Below are 21,351 nucleotides of genomic sequence, written 5' to 3'. Positions count from 1 at the left end.
TGAAGGCACAGCAGAGAAGGGGGAGAATTGGACAGTTCAAAATTGTGAGATACTTCATAAAATCCCTACTGTGTGGAAGCAGGTCATTTAGCCCATCAAGTTCACTCCAACATGCTGAAGAGCATTCCACCTAGTCCCACCCACCGACCCTGCATTTCCCATGGCTAACTCACCTAGCCTGTACATCCCTTGACACTGTGGACAATTTAGCATGGCCAATCCACCTAGCCTGTACATCGTTTGGACTGTGGGAGAAAACCAAAGCAAAGCCACGCAGACACAGGAAATCAGAGCAAACCCACATTGAACCACAGAGTGTGCAAAGTCACCAGAGGGAGGAATCAAACTTGGGTCCCTGGCACTGTGAGGCAGCAGTGCTAACCACTGAGCCAACTTGCCCAAACATTGATATTCTTTAATTTGATGGTCAGAAAATGTGTGTCTTTTTGCTAAAATATACATTTAACTATAAGCAGGAAAAAACCCAAGAAATATAAACTTTTCGCCATCAACTTTTATTTCTTTTTTTTAAAAAACAAAAAACAAAATGGCATATAACAGCATTAACCTGCATTTCTGGTAGTGATCTCACCTTCCTTTTTTATGACCAGTCCCACTTTGCCTTGACATAAGGCCAGGCAGGAGGAGTTCAAAAAATAAGTTGAAAAAATTCATTCTGAGATTTCAACTGGCTTAGAAACGATAAAAGCCACAAACAGCGTTAATACAATGAGGGGGAGAAAGATCAACTAGGAAGTAACCTGACACATCAGCATATATGCAAAAAATATGTACATCATTCAGGTGTTGGGGTTTCAGACTGAGGGAGATCCCGTGAAAGATTACCACTAAAAAAAAGTTTCACTGTACAGATCCTGTAAACAACACAGATAATATCATAGACTCATAAGCAGAGAGAGGACTGTTGTGTTTTTGAATTGTTGCATAAAGAAGCTGTTAAGCCGGTTCAAGATTTGCTTTCGGCTTCACCTTGTGGGGAAAGCAACAAGCAGCTCAGCCTCCCCCTCTCCCACTGCATTCATTTGACAAAATTATTCAGTATTTTCTTTCAGTAGCTGTGAGAGGACTGTTTGAACCAAATAACCCTGTCCACAAACACTACAGAAATGGCAAGAGCAGCTTTGTTAGCAAAAAGGCACTGAAATTAGAAAATAAAACAATCCTCATGTAATTAGGCTCAGGAGGAATTAAAGCTGCAATATCAAAGCATCAGAATCTAAAGGAAGAATCTGAAATAGGTTAAGCTGATGAATGATTTTGTTAGCTATTACGTGATGTCAGAACACGTATAAACACCGCCCCTTAAAAGGTCCCGAGGAAAGGAAGCATTTGATGCTGTGACAGCTCAGCCAAAGAAAAACTGGGAATAACATCAGCTGGGTAGCATGTACAGAAATGTCTGCAGTCTCCCTGTATCGGTGTTAGCCTACAGCAAGAATCCAGAAAGCTCTCTGTTCTTCGAGCTTTACGTTACTGGATCCAACTCAACCTGCTATTGGTCACTCTCAACTGCTTGATCCTGAACTCATTGCTTATGCATCCATTTGCTATCTTGATGGCATGCGACTATGAAATAACATCTATGCAGCTGGTTCAGTGGGGGTGTGTGGCTAGCTCAGTTGGGGCTGGGGGAGCGGTGGATATCTCTGTGGTATGGTGAGGAATGGACATCTCAGTGGTATGGGGTGGAGTGGATATCTCAGTGGGATGGATGGCTGGCTGGCGATGCAGAGTAACGTCAATAGCGTGGGTTCAATTCCCGTACCAGCTGAGGTTACCTCAGGTTTATCTCATCACCAGTCATCACTCTTTCTCAAATGAGAGCGCTGCCCTGGACTATGGTCATTATCAGTATTTGCTTTGCATCAACTCTTCTTATTTTTCACTTGGTGGTGCAGCAGGCAGAGAATGCCCATACATAAATATGTCTGGATTTGACCTGAAACAGGAGAGCGAGCTGTCCCAGAGCCTATAGCTCAAGGGGCACCTCTGCCCACTGAGCAAGACTGATGCAGAGAACACTCCCACCCACCTCCATTTTACCGACTGATTCTGGCATAGCGGTAGGATTTTCCAGTTGAAAATTAACCTGTTTGTTCATGTTACGAAAGCACCATCTGGATCAGTAATGGAACCCATGGCTCCTGGCTTAGAGGTAGGAACATTACCCATAAGTACACAAGATGCTCTTATCCATGCTACTTAACTCTGTGATCTGCCTGTATTGCTTGCAAGACAAAGCTTTTCATTGTGCCTCAGTACACGTGACAATAAATTCAATTCAATTCAACATCAGCAATTCAAATTTGGTGGAATATCTTGGGATTTGGGCTCTGAATTGGGAGAAGCGGGACAGGATTCCTTGAAGGAAGCAATCTTAGGGCACAATTCCCACTGTTGCAGGAGTAATAGAAAACTACAGGCTGCAAGAAAGGTTAGCAGCAATAAATTAGCAACAGGATACATGCAGCTAGAGTGGATGATGCCAGGAAACCACAGAATAAAAGAAAGAAGTTCACATTTCTAAGTGGCACGTGCAAGAAACCATGCCTAAACAACAAACAATCAGAGACTGGCAGCACATAGCTCAAAGGATGGCACATGCTAAGCAAGAGCACATTAGAATGGCACAGTGTAGAAAACACCAAAGAAGTTATTGTGAGCAAATAGCTTGAAATAATCTGAGTTCTGTATACTGGGGAAAAACCCAAGAGAGACATACACTGGAGCAGGACAGACTGTTCTGTTCCTTGGTGTCACTTTTATATCAGGAACACAGCAGTAGAATTTTTTAAAAATACATTTGGAAGTTCATAAATAATAGATTCCAATTCTTTTCAGTCCCAAAGGTAAGGCTTTCTGTACTAATTAAAGTACAAATCTAGTCTGCACATGACTCTGGTCCATTTATGAAAGTATAAAGTATGGTTTTAAGCATTTGGATTTATGGGAACTCTTGAGATTCAGTGCTGACTCACACAAATCCATGACTGTTTCATTTGTCCATAAAAGTTAAATGTTTTTGAGGAATATTTTCAATCACTTTCCCCAAAATATCGCTCATTACAACATACTAACAATGCACTAACCCACTTACACTATGCTAATGATGTAGAGGTGTAGGCAATATAAAATGTAACAGATTTGTTGGTCAGAAGATTTCTATGGTTATTCTGAAAGGTTAACATTGACTTTTAATCGGCGGACTTTGATATTTCTGTTAGCGTTCTGTAGAATGGTGCGAATTCATTAGCTGGACACTGTTCTGTGATTAGGAAATTGAATGCAAATTAAGGGAGGCAATTGAGGCAATGCTCAATGGTGTTAGCAGAGACTCAGGTAACATTTTGGGGAACCCAGGTTCACAATCCCACCATGGCAGATGGTGGAATTTGAAGTCAATTTAAAAAAAAAGTGAAAATAATTGTCAATTCTCATTTTAACAAAAAAAAAAGCCATCTGGCTCACTAATGTCCTTTAGGGAAGGAAACTGATGACCGCATCTGGTCTAAACCTGAACAATCCTCTGGGCAATTAGAGATGAGCAATACATTTTGGCCCAGCCAGTGATGCCCATATCCCATGAGTGACTAAAAAAGAAATGTACGCAGTAGCCAGAATATCAGAAGTCAAGACTTGGACTCTTGTATAGTGAATGAATTGTGTTTTGTTGGCAAATTGGTAAAGTGAGCCATTCTCATACCATGGGTAACTTGCCACCATTGCCACGTAAGTGCAACTGTTTTTAATTCTCCTTAATCCAAAGCTTCCAATCCTCTTGCTAGTGTTTGTTTGTGATTAAAGCTAAACTCCTAAATCTAGAAACACACAGTGCCATATGGTCTACCATTTCTTTGTAGTGGTTAGAACATGTTCAATTCAGAGTAGAATAGGGAGCTGTTAATTTGTCCTAGTGTTTATTTTCTACACATTGGCATTCTATACAGACGTGTTCATGTTTTCTGATCAAAATTACAGAGTGTTATCTCCTATCCATAGGGGTCAGGACAAGCACTGATTTCCTATAATGGAGTTCAGTGCTATCCTCAGAAGATCTAATGGGTCCGACCCCAATATGGTTATCATACCTTGATTCCTTACGTCTACTTTAAAAAGTGGAGCCACATTCATTGCTATCAATTGTGAATTTAACTTGAGGGTCTGTACGCTGTTATTTAACACAGCTCTACCACAGCCGACATTTAGGTATACCTTCCCTGAGGCACTATCCCTACCTACAGCAGACAACAAAGGCATCGTCTGTGATCTAGGAGCCAAAAACAGTGTTTTTGATGATAGCTATTCCCCTCCCCCACTCCACACATCCCCCTTCAAAAATAGTTTTATATTTGCCTTCGTTTCAAAGGTTCCACTTTGTTGAGCCAACTGGTTGAAAGGAAGAAGGGAAAACAGACCCTCGGAGAATTGACTCTGCCCATTTGTTCAGCTGCAAATGTCCATTTGCCCTGGTCAGTATCACTTGGCAGTAAGTTGAGCTGTAGCAGGTCAGCTTGAACCGTATAAGAATGCGTGGACTGGAAACATACAATGTAGCATTAACCCTTTTCAGTGCAAGATTTCCTTTTCTCTCCAAATAGTTCCTGTAGGATACTGCACTTGTATCTTCCAACAGTCCATTTTCGTAAGAGTTAGCACATAGACCCATGTCAAAGTTGATTTCGCATAAAGGTTGACCCCCATGATTTTTGCCTTAGTGATTTTTTTCAGATTATCTCATGTAAACAATTTCCCTAGTTTTTTATTAAAGTGATCAAAGCCCATGAATTTTGAAGGCAGAGAATAATCCAGGAGTTGAAATGCATTAGCTCCTAAAGTTAGAAAATAAGGAAAGGCAAGAAATTAAAATGAATTCTTGAGTGTGTTGGTTTTTACTTTATTCCTTTGTAATGGTTAATTTTGGATTTTGTTCAGGACCAAATTAAGCACATCAACTCTTTGAAAACATTACGCATGTAACACCCATGATTTCTCGCATTAAAAATTGGTCTAAAAAGTGTGACTTTTACATTAGTGCTTGAGGTAATAAACAAGAAAAGGTGGATTGATGAATCATGTCCAACTTTAAAGTGAAGAGGAAGAAAAAACCATCACACTCAGAAGTCAAATTTAAGTTACTTTCACCACATCTGTATCCTATTACTAAAGGTTTCTCATTTGTAGAAAGGCAGGATACACAGTGTTTCCAGTTTCTTTTAGCCGGCGTCACTCCAATTTAACCAATTGTGTGTAAACTTTAGTGATGCGGTAGGCCCAATTTGTTTTATTTCTCTGGAGCTGCGTCAACATTTTTAGAAAACATATTTTCCAATTGTGGATCGTTACCCAGCAGCCAGTGGGATGTAATGCTAATCACATACATTCAGATTGACAAGTAGCTGGGAGACGTCAATCATGGAGGCAGTACAGAGGTGAACATACATTACTGAGTGCGGCAAATTGCACCACCATTGCCATCATACATCATTTCTTTACCCGAACAGTGAACATGGAACAAGGTTTCGATGCTAAATTTACCTGGTTTTGCAAGGTTCCAGAACAAAGCAGCAAAAAGAAAACTACATCAGTTGGAAAAAGTCGAAAAAATGAAACTAGGCCAAAAAGTCTTTAAAAATTATATATGAAAATGAAAAGAATTTTAACAATAGCCGGTTAAATTGCATTCCCTTGGCATTCACTCAATGCAGTAGTAAGCTACATGAATGTGCTTTCGTTTTCAGTCGACATGTTTTACAGAAATAAATACAATGCAATGGAGCCGAGATCAAACTCATTCCAAATGCAAATACAAGTTTGCAGGATAGATGAGGGGGCAGATTCCAATCACCATTCCTGTTGGGAGGACAAGGCAGGCTGCATCCTTCCCATTATACTCCTCTAACTTGCCTGTACCCTATACGCTGTCATTGAAGGCAGAGGGATGATTTACTGACAATGCAAAGGCAGTGTTCACCTGCGGCGTGAGGCTGAGAGAGACAAGGAGCAGTTGACTGGACCGTAAATCTTTGACAGCTTCTTCAGAAGGTGTCCTGAATTACTGCTTTCTAATCAGTGCAGACCCTGGTAGAGGTAGACTGAGGCAAAGATCACATTTGCTGTCAGACTTAATCCCAGAAGACTTGTCCACAGGATGTTTCCACAAAGTCCTTGGTTAGAGATTTTGCAAAAGAAAAAAAACAAAATATAAATAGATTGAACAAGTAAAGGAAGTTATTCACAAATACAGCTAATTACATTTGATAGATCAAGAAAACAAGCACTTTTAGAAAACTAGATGATTTATCATTACAAGTAAGAAAACAAAACTCCCATTTTGTGTCAATTGTACCAGTCGTGTTTCTATTAATGGCTTGGATATTCCAAGTTTTGACGTGCTGCTTCTGGATTGCTGGACCCCACATACCTAGTGAGCTGCTGTTAATACAGAGCGAAACCCTATTAAACTGACAAGGCAAGCAGGACTTTTCCATTCTTGCTAACAGTCATGCCAGGTTAGTGTGTTCATTTTCAAGATCCTTTCTCCACTTGGCATCAAAATGTATGCTTTCAGCTAAAAATGAATTCATTATGTTTTACAAGTCCCACACTATTTAGGACATTCAAATTAACAATTTTATTTTGGATGTTTTGAACCGTGGTAAGTCATGCAGCACTACTCTTCAGCAAACCAGGCCTTTAATAATTTTGCTCATAAATTGAGGGACATTTTGAGATGAAGCTTTTTTAATACTGACCGTTCTAACCTCTTTCAATCGGAATCAAATTCTAGGATCTAAAAATACTCGTGCATTTGCAAATCTCATTGAAATTGTACATACAAATAACAGGTCACTGCCACTATCCCAGAACTGAAGGTTACACACAAAAAAAGCTCTTCAGTGGCAGAGAAACTGTAAAAAGGAACCATTTCAGTGAAAACACAAACTATAACAAGTTCAGCTCCACCATCCAAGTTCTGTTGTTTAAGCATTGTCAACAGGTTAACCTCAACTTTCCCTAGATATAACGGGTTTCAGTTGAAAGTGCCCATGTTATCCTGCAGGGCAGAAGCGGTGTACAAACTTGCATATCCATCAAGCTGTCAAATTAAACACCTGGCTGTCTTGTCACTTTGAGACACACAGGACGATTACACAGTTACAAAGCTTCTAATATGCCATGTTGTTTGCAAAAGATCAATGGTTGAATTGGCTAGAATTTTCAGTTAACTCTTTCTTTTCTCCCGTTGAGCTCAGTCTTCAACCAATTTAAATTTCCAAAGAACACTATTTGCTGAAACAGTTCATGTGATTAGCATGGGCAAGCACACTTGTGGTGGCATAGTCTTTCCTTGAAGGAAACCAAACTAAAGAGAAATATATGCAATAATAGAGCTACATGGGTACAAACGCACTGGTAGAGAAAGTGACGGCTGTAGATGCTGGAGAGTCAGAGTTGAAAAGCACTCAGGTCAGGCAGCATCAGAGGAGCAGGAGAGTTGATGTTTTGGGTGTAAGCTCTTCATCATTGACTCTCCTGCTCCTCAGATACTGCCTGACTTGCTGTGCTTTTCCAGCGTCATACTTTTCGACTTAAACTCACTGATGTCCTACTTAGGAATACTGGAATATCTCACATAACAGTGCTATCAATAGAAGTAATTCTGGGTGAGTTAATGTGAGTAAAGCATTGTCAAAAACATCACAATTTATGGATTAATGCAGAAATGAAGTAAACTTGCAATCCTAACTGCTTTAATCACCATACAGCACCTCTGATAGTCACTCAAACCTATTCTTGACATAACTATAAGAATGCAGGAAACCTTCAAAGGTAAATTCATTTTCTACTGTTTACTGAGAGCTTTAGGAAGCATCCACACCCACTTCAAACAGAGGTAATTCTTCATCAAGAAAGAGAATGACATTATTGAATGACATGGTCCAGGACATTCAGCCTCGGACCTTCGGGTGACCATCCAAGGCGGACTTCGGGACAGGCAGCAGCGAAAAGTGGCCGAGCAGAGGCTGATAGCTCAGTTCGGTACCCATAGGGAGGGCCTCAACCGGGACCTTGGGTTCATGTCACATTATAGGTGACCACCATTGCACTATACACACACACCATCCTACAACTCTCTCTCTCACACACACACATATAGACAGACGCGCACACAGACACACCCACACACATCAACACTCACACATGCACCCCCTCACAGACTTAAGACACTCTGCACTCACTACACAGATACAGACCCACATGCACACATATTTTGTGGGATGAATTTGTACTTGCAGGGTTACATTGTACTTTACTCAAAAACTACATGCATTCATGTAGAACTCTGAGCTCAAAAACTGCATGAATTTATGTAAAATTCAGTTATCTCACTTTTTAGATTAGAATCAATCTAAACATCATGGCAAAGACAGAGAACACCTTCAACATATTGTCTAGCTATCACCATCGTTAACAGTTAACTCAAGAATGCAACTTTTTAAAAAAAGGTTTTGTGATTTACACATGAAAGAAGTGAAACTATGATATTCTAACAGATGAAAGGCTTAACAGACAATCAATTTTTCAATGTATAATTTCAGTTACATCACACTGTAAAATTTTGCTGTAAATTCTGTGTGCTAGGATTGAGCCCTTCACTACCACCTGATGAAGGAGCGACGCTCCGAAAGCTAGTGTGCTTCCAATTAAACCTGTTGGACTATAACCTGGTGCTGTGTGATTTTTGACATTATTCATCACTGACTTCAGGAAGCAGAGTGAGGGCAGAGCCCCATCTGCATCAACGGTGCGGAGGTGGAGATGGTCAAGAGCATCATGTTCCTGGGAGGGATGATCACCAACAGTCTGTCCTGGTCCACCAACGTTGATGCAATGATCAAGAAAGCAGAAAGTCATCTCTACTGCCTTAGGAGGCTGAGGAAATTCGGCATATCCATAAGGACGCATACCCATTTTCATAAATGCACATAGAAAGCATTCTATCTGGAGTTATCACAGTGTGTCAATGGCAACTGTTCTTCCCAAGATCACAAGAAACTTCAGAGTTGTGAACACAGCCCAGTCCATCATTCCTCCCATTGACGCACCAGGTCGTACCCTCTCATCTTCCTCCTGGGCAGCCTACAGCTCGGAGGACTCAACATCGAGTTTTCCAATTTCAAATAACCTCCCTTCCCAACCCTTCCCCCCTCCCTTCCACTCCTCCCTGCCACCAAACAAATTCATTCCTCCCATTGACCGAGGTCGTACCCTCTGCCTGTCTTCACCGCTCCCCACTTCACCATCCTGCCCCCCGCCTCCCCCTTATCTGCAACTCCCCCTACACCTACCCCGCCAGTCCTGAAGAAGTGTTATGCCCGAACGCTGTCTTCTCCATGCCCTAATGCTGCCTGGCTTGCTGTGTTCTTCTAGCCTCCTCCCAGTCCATCACGTAAACCAGCCTTCCAACTACTAACTCCATCTATACTTCCCACTGTCTTGGGATAGCGACCAACATTATCAAAGTTAAGAATCACACAACACCAGGTTATAGTCCAACTGGTTTATTTGGTGTACCGAAAGCTTCTACTTCCAAATAAACCTGTTGGACTATAACCTGGTTTCTAACTTTGTGTGATTTCTAACTTTGTCCACCCCAGTCCAACACCGGCTCCTCCACATCATGAACAAAGACACCTCCCACCCCAGTTACATGCTCTTCCACCCTCTTCCAACAGGCAGAAAATATAGAAGTTTGAATACACGTAAGTATAGATTCAAGAACAGTTTCTTCCCTGCTGCTATCAAACTTTTGAACAGACCTTTCAAGTGTTAATTCTGATCTCTCTCGCTCTGCACCTTCTCTGTGGCTAGAGTGGTGCTGGAAAAGCACAGCAAGTCAGGCAGCATCCGAGGAGCAGGAAAATCGATGTTTCAGGCAAAAGCCCTTCATCGGGAATTCCTGAAGGGCTTTTGCCTGAAACATCGATTTTCCTGCTCCTTGGATGCTGCCTGACCTGCTGCGCTTTTCCAGCACCACTCTAATCTTGACTCTAATCTTCAGCATCTGCAGTCCTCACTTTTGCCTATTTTCTCTGTGGCTGTAACACTCTATTGTGCACTCTATTCTACTTCCCTGATGTACTCTGTATGGCACCATCTGCCTGTTGGGCACACAAAACACCACCTATCACTATCTTGGTAAACGTGATAACAACCAACCAATCATTCATTCAAACTGGTTTTGAAGTGAGAGAAGGTGAGCCAATACTGTACTTCTAATTCATTCAGACAGTAATTATTGCAGCCAGGTTTGACATTCGAGAAGAGAATCATCCTGATTTTGAACATATCAACACTAGTTTTGCAGACAGGGTGCATCCCTGTTGCTGCAGTAAGATTATCCTTTTCCTTCTGCATCTTTCCTGCAGTCAAAGACTTTGAATAAAGCAAACACATCTGACCTTGTTAAATTCTACACAATCTTGCCTCAACCTCTCTCCTTCGGTCATATACCCTCCTCTGCACCCTTAGGCCCCTGGTCTTTTTTACATGCTCCTTCCATTTGTACCTGCCACTACCGGCAGCTGATCCTTCAGCCACACATGTACATTGTCTGGGACTTTCTCCATAAATTCTGCAATCATCGTAAAAACTCTCTGGAAGTCCAGCTTCTGAGCAAAGCTTCTGAGCAGCATTTTCAACCTACACAATATGGTTGAACATCTAATCCTCTATCATCACTTTTATCTGTTTTCTGCCCCAGTAAAATAAGGGTGGCACATTTCCCACATTAAAGATGTTACATAAATACAAAATTGCTGTTGAAATATTTTCAATGGCAACCGAAGGGTCACTAAGGTCTCAGAACTTTAAATTTTATTAACCAGACCCAAAACAGTCACCACCTTCTGATCTCAAGCTTAAAACTAGAAGACCATAATACACAGGAACAGAAGTAGGCCACTCAGTCCATCAAGTCTGCTCTGCCATTCAATACAATGGCTGATCTGATAATGCTCAACTCCACTTTCCTGACTTTTCCATATAACTCTTCCTTGCTGAATAAACAGAACGACCTGGTCCTTGACAGCCCTCTCTGGTAAAGGATTCCACACATTCACTATTCTCAGAAGAAATTCCTCCTCATCCCTGTATTGAATGGGTGACCCCTTTAATTTCAAATTCCGTCCTCTGGTCCTAGACTCTCCCACAAGGGGACAGACAAACTTTCTGTGGCCACCCTAGACCCATCCCCATTGACAAATTTGAGTTCTATTTATTGTTTTTGAGGGAAAGCCTGACTGGTATTGTTCCAGAAAAGTGAAGCTGAAAACGTACACCCTAATTCATTCACTGCTAGTGGAGGGAAAAAAAATCCATACATTAGCTTTAATCAGCAAAAGGCCCTTTGCATGGCCAGCTTTCTTGCAACAAGAAAGCTGCAAATCGTCACTTAGCACCGAGTCAAGGATCCTTTAATGCTGCGATCACACTCAGTGAAATGAATCCCCATGCACCAAGTGAAGCCACATTCCTGAGAGTGCTGTACCAGTAATTCATTGTAAGAAGAGAATTAATGTAACGTTACCCCACTATTAGTTTACTTGAACTATGTCTTCCCAATAGCACTCTTCTCTCTCTGAGCTATGAAAAGCAGTGTGTTTTTTTGAGGTTCAATAATCTTTAAAATAAAAAAAGACTAAAACATGTTCCATGGTCAGGTTACAGCAGGGAAATCTCTTGTTATGCTTCCCTTTTCTTGGATGTTTTAACAATTTCTCGCAAGAGTCCATGTGCAAAATTGAATCTGAATTTCTCTCAACTTCCAGCTCTGAATGGGAGGGTTACTGTTTGAAATCCATGGAGAACTGAGCAATCAATTCAGGTGATCACTGAAATGCTGTCCTGCCTTACTGTCACACTGACAGAGGAATTGCTTTTGGATGAGATATTAAAGTGAACCCCCGTCTGCTATTCTCAAGTCGAAGTCAATGATGTTTCCACCTCCTTGGTTAACATTTGTGTCTCAAACATCAAGAGTTTGTTCATTTATCGTTTGTGTGGGTTTAATACGCAAAATGGTGGCAGTGTTACTAAACCAACAGAGTGACTGTACTGGAAAAATACTGACTTGGCTGCGAAATTCCAACTATGTGAATACAGGCTCCCTTTTCCCTGTACATAAATCTTCCTGGGCTACTGGCCTCAGGTACCATTTCTGGGGGTTAGTACAATCAATCTCTTGTCAGTTCTCTAGTTCAAAGTTAAAACTCTTTGAGGCCAATAGACCACTTTTATGCTGAACTGGTAAACCAGCCAGAACAGGGGCGGAGAACATACAAATGACTCACAGAATCCCTACAGTGTGGAAACAGGCCATTCGGCCCATTGAGTCCACAGAAACCCTCTGAAGAGGGTCCCACCCAGATGCAAACCCCCCCCCCCCCCCACACCCTATCCCTATAACTCCACATTTCCCATGGCTAATCCATCTAGCCTGCACATCCTTGGACACTGAGTAATTCAGTATGGCCAACCCACCTAATCTGCACATCTTTGGACTGTGGGAGGAAACTGGAGCAGCGGGAGGGAACCCAAGTGGACACAGGGAGAATGTGCAAACTCCACAAAGACAGTCTTTTGAAGGTGGAATCAAACCCGGGTCCCTGGTGCTTTGAGGCAGCGGTGCTAACCACTGAGACAACTCAACTGGTTCTAAGCTATTTGGGACCGACATGGTTTCAAGGCTGAAACAAAAGAGAAAAAAAATTAAACGTTTGGTAAATTAGTTACTTTTTAGGTAGAAAGTGAGTAATTTTCACTTCCACTGCATGATGAGCGTCACTTTTCCTCAGTTTATTTCTTTTTGCCTCACTGCAGCTGGTCTCCTGAAAGTCCTGATCTTTGTGCGACTGATTAAAGTCTGTATGTGCAGTATCCTGCTGTTTCTCCCCGAGAAATCACCCTAGTCGTGAGAGCCGAGACACCAGGCATCAGTGTGGAATCAGGGCCACACCTGTCATCACCTGACACCTACACACACACACCCCTACACACACACACTTACACACATACACTCACTTGTCAACAGGGGTTGATGGCTGGCGATGGAAAGGTTGATTTACTCGTTCAGGGAAGGAGAGCTGAACTGCAGCTGCTCAAGTGCTGTCCAAGCTGTGTGTCGGCTAACTCACTGAAAACTGGAATTTAAATCTGCATCGCCCTGCTCTTTCAGGTTTGGGAATACGATGGGCAGAGATTGTCTCCACTGGGCCGCTGGTGAAACCTGGACCCTTTTGATGTTGTTGGCAGCTGCTTGCGCTCCCCCCCTCAGAAATGCTGCCCTGACGAAGAAAAGTAATACAGTTGCCAGCTTTCAGGAGCCTTCTGACAGAGGCCAAGAGAGGAGGCTGCAACATTCAACTTCCAGCAGGGACAGTCAGGGCACACAAAAGCTTGAACAGAAACAAGATCTTTGTTTTGTACAGTGCCTTTAATACAGCAGAGCATCTCAAAGTGCCTCACAGAAGTATTATTGAGCAACATAGATCAACAAACTTGAGAAGGAGAAGCACAGAAAATATGAGTTGGAGGAGGCCATCCGCCCCCTCGAACCTGCTCCACCATTCAAGAGAATCATGGCCAATAATTCAACTCAGTCCTCAGTTCCCCTTGCTCCACAAACCCTTTTATCCCTTCAGCCCAACAAACGGTATCTTACCCCTTGTTGAAAACATTGAATGTTTTGGCCTCAACCACTGTGTGTCAGAGAATTGCCCAGGCCACCCACTCTCTGGGTGAAGCAGGGAGAGACAGGGAATCTGCTGACTGACCAGATTGAGCAATTTTGAGTTAGGAGGTCACACAAGAAACCATCAAGACCAGCCTTAAGCCAGATACAGAACTCATTGTCCCATAGACCTTCCTAATGCTGCAGTGACAACAACAAAAGGCATTTTGCCCAAGACATGCATCCTCAACTTCTGAGTTCTCTGCCTGAAGACATGTCCAACTAACAGCACCATCATGTGTAGCATAAATAGGACAAGAAAACACGTTCCCAAATTAATTCAAGCTGGAAAGCTGACAGCAGTCCGATGCAGTCATCCCACTCCCGGTACTCCACCCAATTCCCCGTCCCCATCTCCACAACCTCCCTGTCCCCATCTCCACACCCTCCCTTCTCCACATCGTCCATGCTCCCTCCACCCCACCTCCCACTCACGCCACCTCTGCCCCATTCCTAACCCAATCCCCAACCCACCAGTACAGAATGGATGTTGGTGGCAGCATACACTAGAACATCCATTTTGTAGCCTAGAGCTATGGATGCTAAAGGCTCTAATCTCACTGGGACAACATGGCTGACTGGAAATCCTTGCCCCTTGCTCTTATCTCCCACCATAGGTGTTATGTTGGAAGGATTTCCAAGTTACAACTCAGCTTGTTTGGCTACATTTGTTTGACCACCCACAGTCCAAAAGAGGGGTTTGAACTGGGAGCTCCTAGCTCAGAGGCAGGGACACTGCAGCTACACACGTATCATTATAGCTTCAGCAAATGACCTGGAGCAAAGTTTGAGTTCCTGCAGGATTGCACCATGGTTTGAGTAAAAAACCTTCAGCAAGCAAGCAAATTCCAGAAACAAAAGCAGAAATTGCTGAAAAAACTCAGCAAGTCTGGCAGCAACTGTGGTGAGAAATCAGAGCTGATGCTCATGGTCCAGTGACCCCTCTTCAGAATTTTTGTTTCTGATTTCCAGCATCCAAAATTATTTAGTTTTTTTTTGTTCAATGAAAATGCAAGTTAGTTAGTGATAATTTAGTCTCAGTGAGTATCCTTATAATAATTTCTCAATGTTGACCTGCCGTTTGTCTCAAAATTCAAACCAACACTAATTCAGAATGAACACGAGCTCAAGGCAACAGATGGATAAATGAACACATTAAGCATTTTACAGCAAAAATCAGTGGTGATCCAACAACAGTATCGCTGATGAAATCTAACTCATGATGTGGAGGTGCCAGTGTTGGACTGAGGTGGACAAAGTCAGAAGTCACACGACACCGGGTTATAGTCCAACAGGATTATTTGAAATCACAAGCTTTTGGAGAGCTGCTCCTTTGTCAGGTGAACCAAATAAACCTGTTGGACTATAACCTGGTATTGTGTAACTTCTGACTTTGAAATTTAAGTGAGATTTACAAGAATTTAAAGATTTTTTTAACAAAAATATTTATATCAGACTGATTTGGATTTCTTAGACAGCAACAGAAATTTCTTATTGGCATTTTGTTTACCCAATCTTAGCGCAGTGCCGAAAAGTGTTGCCCGTCATGCATTTTCCAAAAAAAAACCCTCAGACCACACAATTAGGATGACAGCACTTTTAGCTCAGCTTCAAGTTGAGGATCTTGTAATGATTGTGAGTGTTGACCCCAAGCTGCTCATTGCTGTTACAAACCAAAAGCTATCGTCTTTTCAAGCAGGTGTTTCCTAAGCTAGCGAAGGGCAGGGCGTGGGTCAAAAAGTCACACGCCAGCGGCAGGAAGCTCACATTCTTGAGCTTTGCAGTTGTGGGGGGGGGGGCGCTCAGATTTTCAACAGTTTGTTAAAAGGTAGGGGCTGTTGACAGGTGAACACCTGCCAGTACAGTAATACCATCTCACCCTGCCCAGCTCCCAAGCCAGTCTCAGAAACGCAGTGATGTGGAGGTGCCGGTGTTGGACTGGGCTGGAAAAAGTCCGAAGTCACAGGACACCAGGTTTATTTAAAATCACAAGCTTTCAGAGCACTGCTCTAAAAACTCGTGATTTCAAATAAACCAGTTGGACTATAACCTGGTGTAATGTGAGTTCTGACTCAAACTGCTAGGCAAAAATTGGAGATAAACAAACACTCATGAAGCTTCTGACAGTATTACATTTGCAACATTAAAATGCAGGGTGAGAGAATGAAATGTGATTGATTTAAGACTGCAGAAAGGTCTTAAACAGATCACATCACCATAAATGAAGCAAGACACCAAGCAGGATAAGTGTCTGTGCCAAACAGGAGGAAGTCTGTTTTGAAACTATATTGGTTGAAGTGCTTAAGCTCTACAGCAGGCAGACAGAAAATGGAGATAATTAAAGTTCAAATTTACCACGAGTAGATTGCTAAATATGGGTGTTTTACATAGACTCCAAAAGGCACACAATAAACCCCACTAATTCCACCTGATTAAAGCAGAGAAACGGGTCCCATGGTGTCTGCTGTTCTCCTGTTACTTGCCTTCCTTATCCAGTCTGGCCTACATGTGACTCCAGACGCAGAGCAATGTGGTTGACTCTGAGCCAAGTGGCTTGCTCAGCCTTATCTGAGGGCAACTTCGAGTCAACCAGGTTGCTGTGGGTTTGGAGTCACATGGAGACCAGATCAGATAAGGACAACTTTCCTTCCCTGAAGAACATTATTTGAGTCAGATGTGTTCTTAAGACAATTGAATTGTCAAAACTGGCTTTCAATCCAGTGTTATTCTATAGCATGAGTCTGGGCCTCTGCATTACCAGGCCAATCACACCATCAACATGCCAGTATTTATTCAGCGTAACATCAGCTTTGCTGCAAACAATGGCATGCGAGGGATTGCTCATGAATAAATAAATAGACCACGAGTTGACAAAAACCATAAGCACAAAGAATAAACAAAACATCCCAAAGGAAAATCTACTGATAGCTAATATTTTCTTTAGGGTCTAAAATGCAGTCATCCTGAAAATATTAAATCATCATTTCCAAAATTTTACTCTTTTAAATAAAAAATATTTTGAACTGCCCATTGGAAGCCAGATAGCTCTGTTAAAAACCATACCTTTCCATCCTCTGGAATTGTCACCAGCTTGCTGCCCAAGATTGGTGGTGGTATCAACCACACAAGCTGAGGATCTGGAAGAGCTATCTTTCCTCTGGCCAGTTGTCTCACTGTATATACTCCCTCCTTCCACAGACTTGGCATCTGGAAAGAACAGAATAATACATATGTTAACAAAGTTAAGGTGCTCCTGTTACCAGGTGTTACGAATGTTGTGAAAATGTCCTATCAGTATTTAATTTCCATCACTTGACTTCAACACTTGAGACTTTTATAGACTAAATATGTCTTTAAGAAATGACACCATGGATATTGCCTGACAAGTTCAGGAAGCTGACATAGAATATAGAAAATCAAGAGAATCTGAATTGCCATTTTAATCGAAAGACATTGGAATTCAGCGAGATGTCAAGAAATCTGCATCTCTTGTTTTACCTACACTTGCACAATAACTGCACATATTAGAGATGAATTTACCTGCTGACCATTCAATTTGAGAAAGACAACAGAGCTAGACTTGGAATATACAAGTTAATCATATTTTCGTAGCTTGCTTTGAGCAAGAGAAGAAACGAAGCAACATGGACTAATGACTACGAAGATACTGAAAGGTTTTCTTTCTTCCTCAATTTCAGAAATGAACACTGGGGTGAAACAGCAACTTGGGAAAAGAAATCAAGGTTATCTACGACCTTTTCGATTCCCAAGGAAAAGGACAACAAAACCACCGGGACTCAGGGCTTCATTCTTGCAATGCAAGGTCAGTAACAGTTAAACTGCAACTGCCCACACCTTCCTTTCTGCATGAACACTCTCCTCCCTTAAATTGTATTATCTTTGTTGTGTGTATGTTTCAGATGCCATGTTTCCTTACTTTTCTTTAGTTTGATAGGTAATGAAACTCCACTCTCACACTCAAAAACAAACTTGGAATTAGCTCTCCATTTTTGTTCTGGTTAACTCAATATCTTATTGAAATGCAATAAACTGGCCAAATGAATGGTCACCAGGCTAGGCTGGGGCAGCAAAGTGGAGGCAGGACAAGTCAAGGAGGACAAGAAGAGGGGTGCGGACTTCCTGAGGAGAAACACAAGTAGAGAAGCCTAACCTAATGCAGACAGGTTTAGGACTGGAGCTATCATATAACCATTGAGGATGGAAGGGGTTAACAATCACCCTGAAGGATGAAGCGCTGAGTAACAACTAATCCGTCACTTGGTCAAAGAAGCAAAACTCAAGAGAAGCAAAAAAACCAAAGTATAAGATGTGGGAAGGGGGAAAAAAGGCTAACATTTTACTGGTACCAGTTCCACACGTGATTAACATATTAATTATAGCTTCAGGACATTTTACTAACAAATACAGACCTATTCCCATTAATCAAAGACACTGACAACAGCAATTATTAAAAAATTAGTGCCAACACAGATATCCCATTTTGGTTTGCTTTCAACTTGTGCCATAAATCCTGTTACTAGCTTAGAAACATCTTGGAAATTTCCTTTTCATGTCAATCCACAAATAAAGTTATCTTACTAGCTTAACAGCTCCGTCAAGCAGCTCAATTTTAGATTGCTAGAATGCTAGAATTTTAGATGGAGACTGAATCAAATGTATTTCAAGATTACATTTGAATGAAGGTTACCTTTGTTTCAGTTGCTTTAATCGATTGAGAATCTTGTTTGGATATTAGCTGTCCATCTCATTGAAGACCAATTAATTACAAAAAGAGATCAAAATCTACACTGTTGAAGTTCTTTGCGAAACAACAGTCACTTGTATTTAATGAAGATCTTAAAACATAGTAAAGCATCCCATGGCATTAAACAGGAAAGTATAATAGAAAATGTGAGATTGAGCCCCATATGCAACCATTAGGGTAGATGGACAAAAGCTTGGTCAAAGAGGCAGGTTTCCAAGGATTGTGACAGGGGAGAAGAGTGAGGGAGAACGACAGCTTAGAAAAGATACTTCAGAGCTAGCAGCTAAAGGCATGGCTACCAATGGCGGTGATTACAATTCTTTTTTCTTTATTCATTCATGCGATGAGGGAGCCGCTGGCTGGGCCAGCATTTAATACCCATCCCTAATTCTCCAAAGGGCAGTTAAGAGTCAACCACATTCCTGTGGGTCTGGAGTCACATGTAGGCTTGACCAGGTAAGGATGGCAGTTTCCTTCTCAAAAGGACATAATTGAACCTGATGGGTTTTTTTGACAATTGTCAGTGGATTCATGGTCATCATTAGACTCTTATTTCCAGATTTTAAATAAAAAAAAAATCGTATTTAGGTGGGATTTGAATCTAGGTCCCCAGAACATTACCCAGGTCTCTGGATTAACAATCCAGTGATAATACCACTAGGTCACTGCCTCACCTTGCTCAGAATTAGAGGAGAATTTGTAGGAATTGTGTAGATCAAGAGAGATAGGGAGCAGAGATGCACTGGAAGATACTAACTCAGGATAAACTACAAGTGACGTTTATTCTTGTAGCGCCTCATGAGAATCAACTTTATTCAGGCTGTGCATTCACAGGCTGAGGGAACAGGGAAAGGAAAGGGACAAGACGCAAGCTCAGAGAGTACAATGCAGCATGGTGGGGAATCATGGTAAGGTGAGTGAGTGAAATATTGGGCAAGTAGAGACAGGAAACTGGGGGGAGGGCTGGTTAAAGAAGGAAGATGACATGTTGCAGGATAAGGCCTTTGAGCATTGGTGACCTTATTCCATCAACTGACTCAAACAAGGGAGTCACAAGCGCCCAAATGATTGCGACATTTCCCTTGACTGAAACGATCTAGTCTGAGGGGTGGTGGGTGCCTAAGAAGAGAAAAACAAAATTTCAAAAGCCTTCCTCTCCCCCATCCCTTTGGGGTTTACTTGGGGGAAAAGGTCAAAATTGGATCATTGAACTACTTTTAGGAAATTGCCAGGTCATTGGGACATTTAATTAACTAAATTATAATTTCAAACTGGGATTGTCCTGGCAAAGCCAGAACATTTTACAGGTGCAGATGCGATGGGCTAAAGAGTCTCTTTTGCACTGTTTGATTCTATAATTCGGTCGCCTTTGCAAGGGATCAGCATTTTTAGAATGAAAGCTAGAAGCAAGGCTGCGTTTGCCTATAGCAACTGCACGGGCCGCATCCAGTGCACAAGCTAGCCGCACAGTTAAGATGCAATAGTTTTGAATTGGAAAATATGTCCTCATGTTTCAATTTTCATTGGAACCACTCGGTCTAAAGTTATGAAATCAGTGATGCAACAACCAAAGTTCAAGGATGAGGGAAGTGGAGGATGGGTCATGGTGAAGAGGATGAGGAGTGAGGAAAGGGCAGGGGTAGGTTGGGCGAGACAGCAACAGGCACACTGTGATATGGAACAGGACAGCAACATCAACTGCACTGACTTCCTGTTTGAGCACTCTAGCAGGAGATACACCGTCAAAGCAAATTGGAGACAGAGAGCTGCTGGCGATCAGAAAGAGAAAAGCAAGCGCCTTCAAACAACAAAATGATAACAATTGGATTATTTGGGGTTTTTTTGCGATGCTGATAGAGGAATAAATATCAATCCAGACACTGGGGTAAACTCCCCTGCTAATGTTCGAAATAGTGATGTGGGATCTTTACCATCCACTTGAAGGGGGCATTGGAGCCTTGGTTCAATGGCTCAGTGCTGTGCTCCTTCAGTACTGAGTTTCTATTGTTCGGAGAAAGGCAGCTCTTTTCATGTTTCCTCAGATTTCTAATAAAACACAATCACTCTAAGTTGTAATTCCTTACCATCTTATTATACAACTTAGTCACTTCTTTGTATTTGCATAAAGTTCTAATATTTGGAGCTTTTTCCAAAAGACTTCAAGTGAAATATTAAATCACTGTGATTTTTATGCTGAATTCCTTTTTCTTAAACCAAATGGAAATCTCACCATGCCCAGGGTTAAGAACTCATCATTTCTGTGCACTGTCACTCAGAGATAGAGCTGTTTAATGACTATTTAAATCTGCAGGGTAAAGCTTTTGTCTGATTAATCCCTGAAGATGGTCTTCACTTCCTCTTGCTGCTAATTTTCTCTTTTCCGGTCGGAGTATCACTGTCAGTGCCAGGTGTTACACCACCACTGTGGGATCCCTCGCACAGAACAGAACAGAACAACAAGGCAATCTGATCTTTCTCAATCCAGTTCCTGTAAACGTCTGATGGAATATTTTGGAGATAAGCCTACCCTGGTCAAAATTCTCAACTTCCTTTCCCTGAAATCAATGTCAATCACCTTCTAGCTAAAACCCTCAGTTAGTAAAACAGTCAGGAAGGAAATAATCCTACAGATAGACTGAAGCCTCAATGGGAAAAATATGTTACTGAGTAGCTAACAATAATGGAGGACTCTAATAAAGATTATTCACCAGCCTTGAACTATTAACTGTGCTTTCTTCCCACAGATGTTGCCAAACCTGCCAAATTTCTCCAG

General features: G+C 41.8%; 1 protein-coding gene across 4 annotated transcripts in view; it reads right to left on the bottom strand.

The window, feature by feature from the left end:
- Window positions 1–496: 496 nt before the first annotated feature.
- tmem201 (transmembrane protein 201) overlaps window positions 497–21,351 on the bottom strand; it is a 167,675-nt gene continuing 146,820 nt past the window's right edge. For all 4 annotated transcript variants that reach the window (XM_043676178.1, XM_043676180.1, XM_043676179.1 and 1 more), the window contains 2 exons: window positions 16,877–17,020; window positions 497–6,185 (listed from right to left, as the gene is read on the bottom strand). In XM_043676178.1, the coding sequence (XP_043532113.1) occupies window positions 6,088–6,185; window positions 16,877–17,020 (242 nt within the window). In that variant the 3' untranslated portion in view covers window positions 497–6,087. The remainder of the gene's footprint in view (window positions 6,186–16,876; window positions 17,021–21,351) is intronic.

Source organism: Chiloscyllium plagiosum, chromosome 34 (genome assembly GCF_004010195.1).
Source record: "Chiloscyllium plagiosum isolate BGI_BamShark_2017 chromosome 34, ASM401019v2, whole genome shotgun sequence".
Classification (NCBI taxonomy): domain Eukaryota; kingdom Metazoa; phylum Chordata; class Chondrichthyes; order Orectolobiformes; family Hemiscylliidae; genus Chiloscyllium; species Chiloscyllium plagiosum.
Note: the sequence above shows the minus strand (reverse complement) of the source record. Positions and strands in the feature narration are given on the sequence as shown.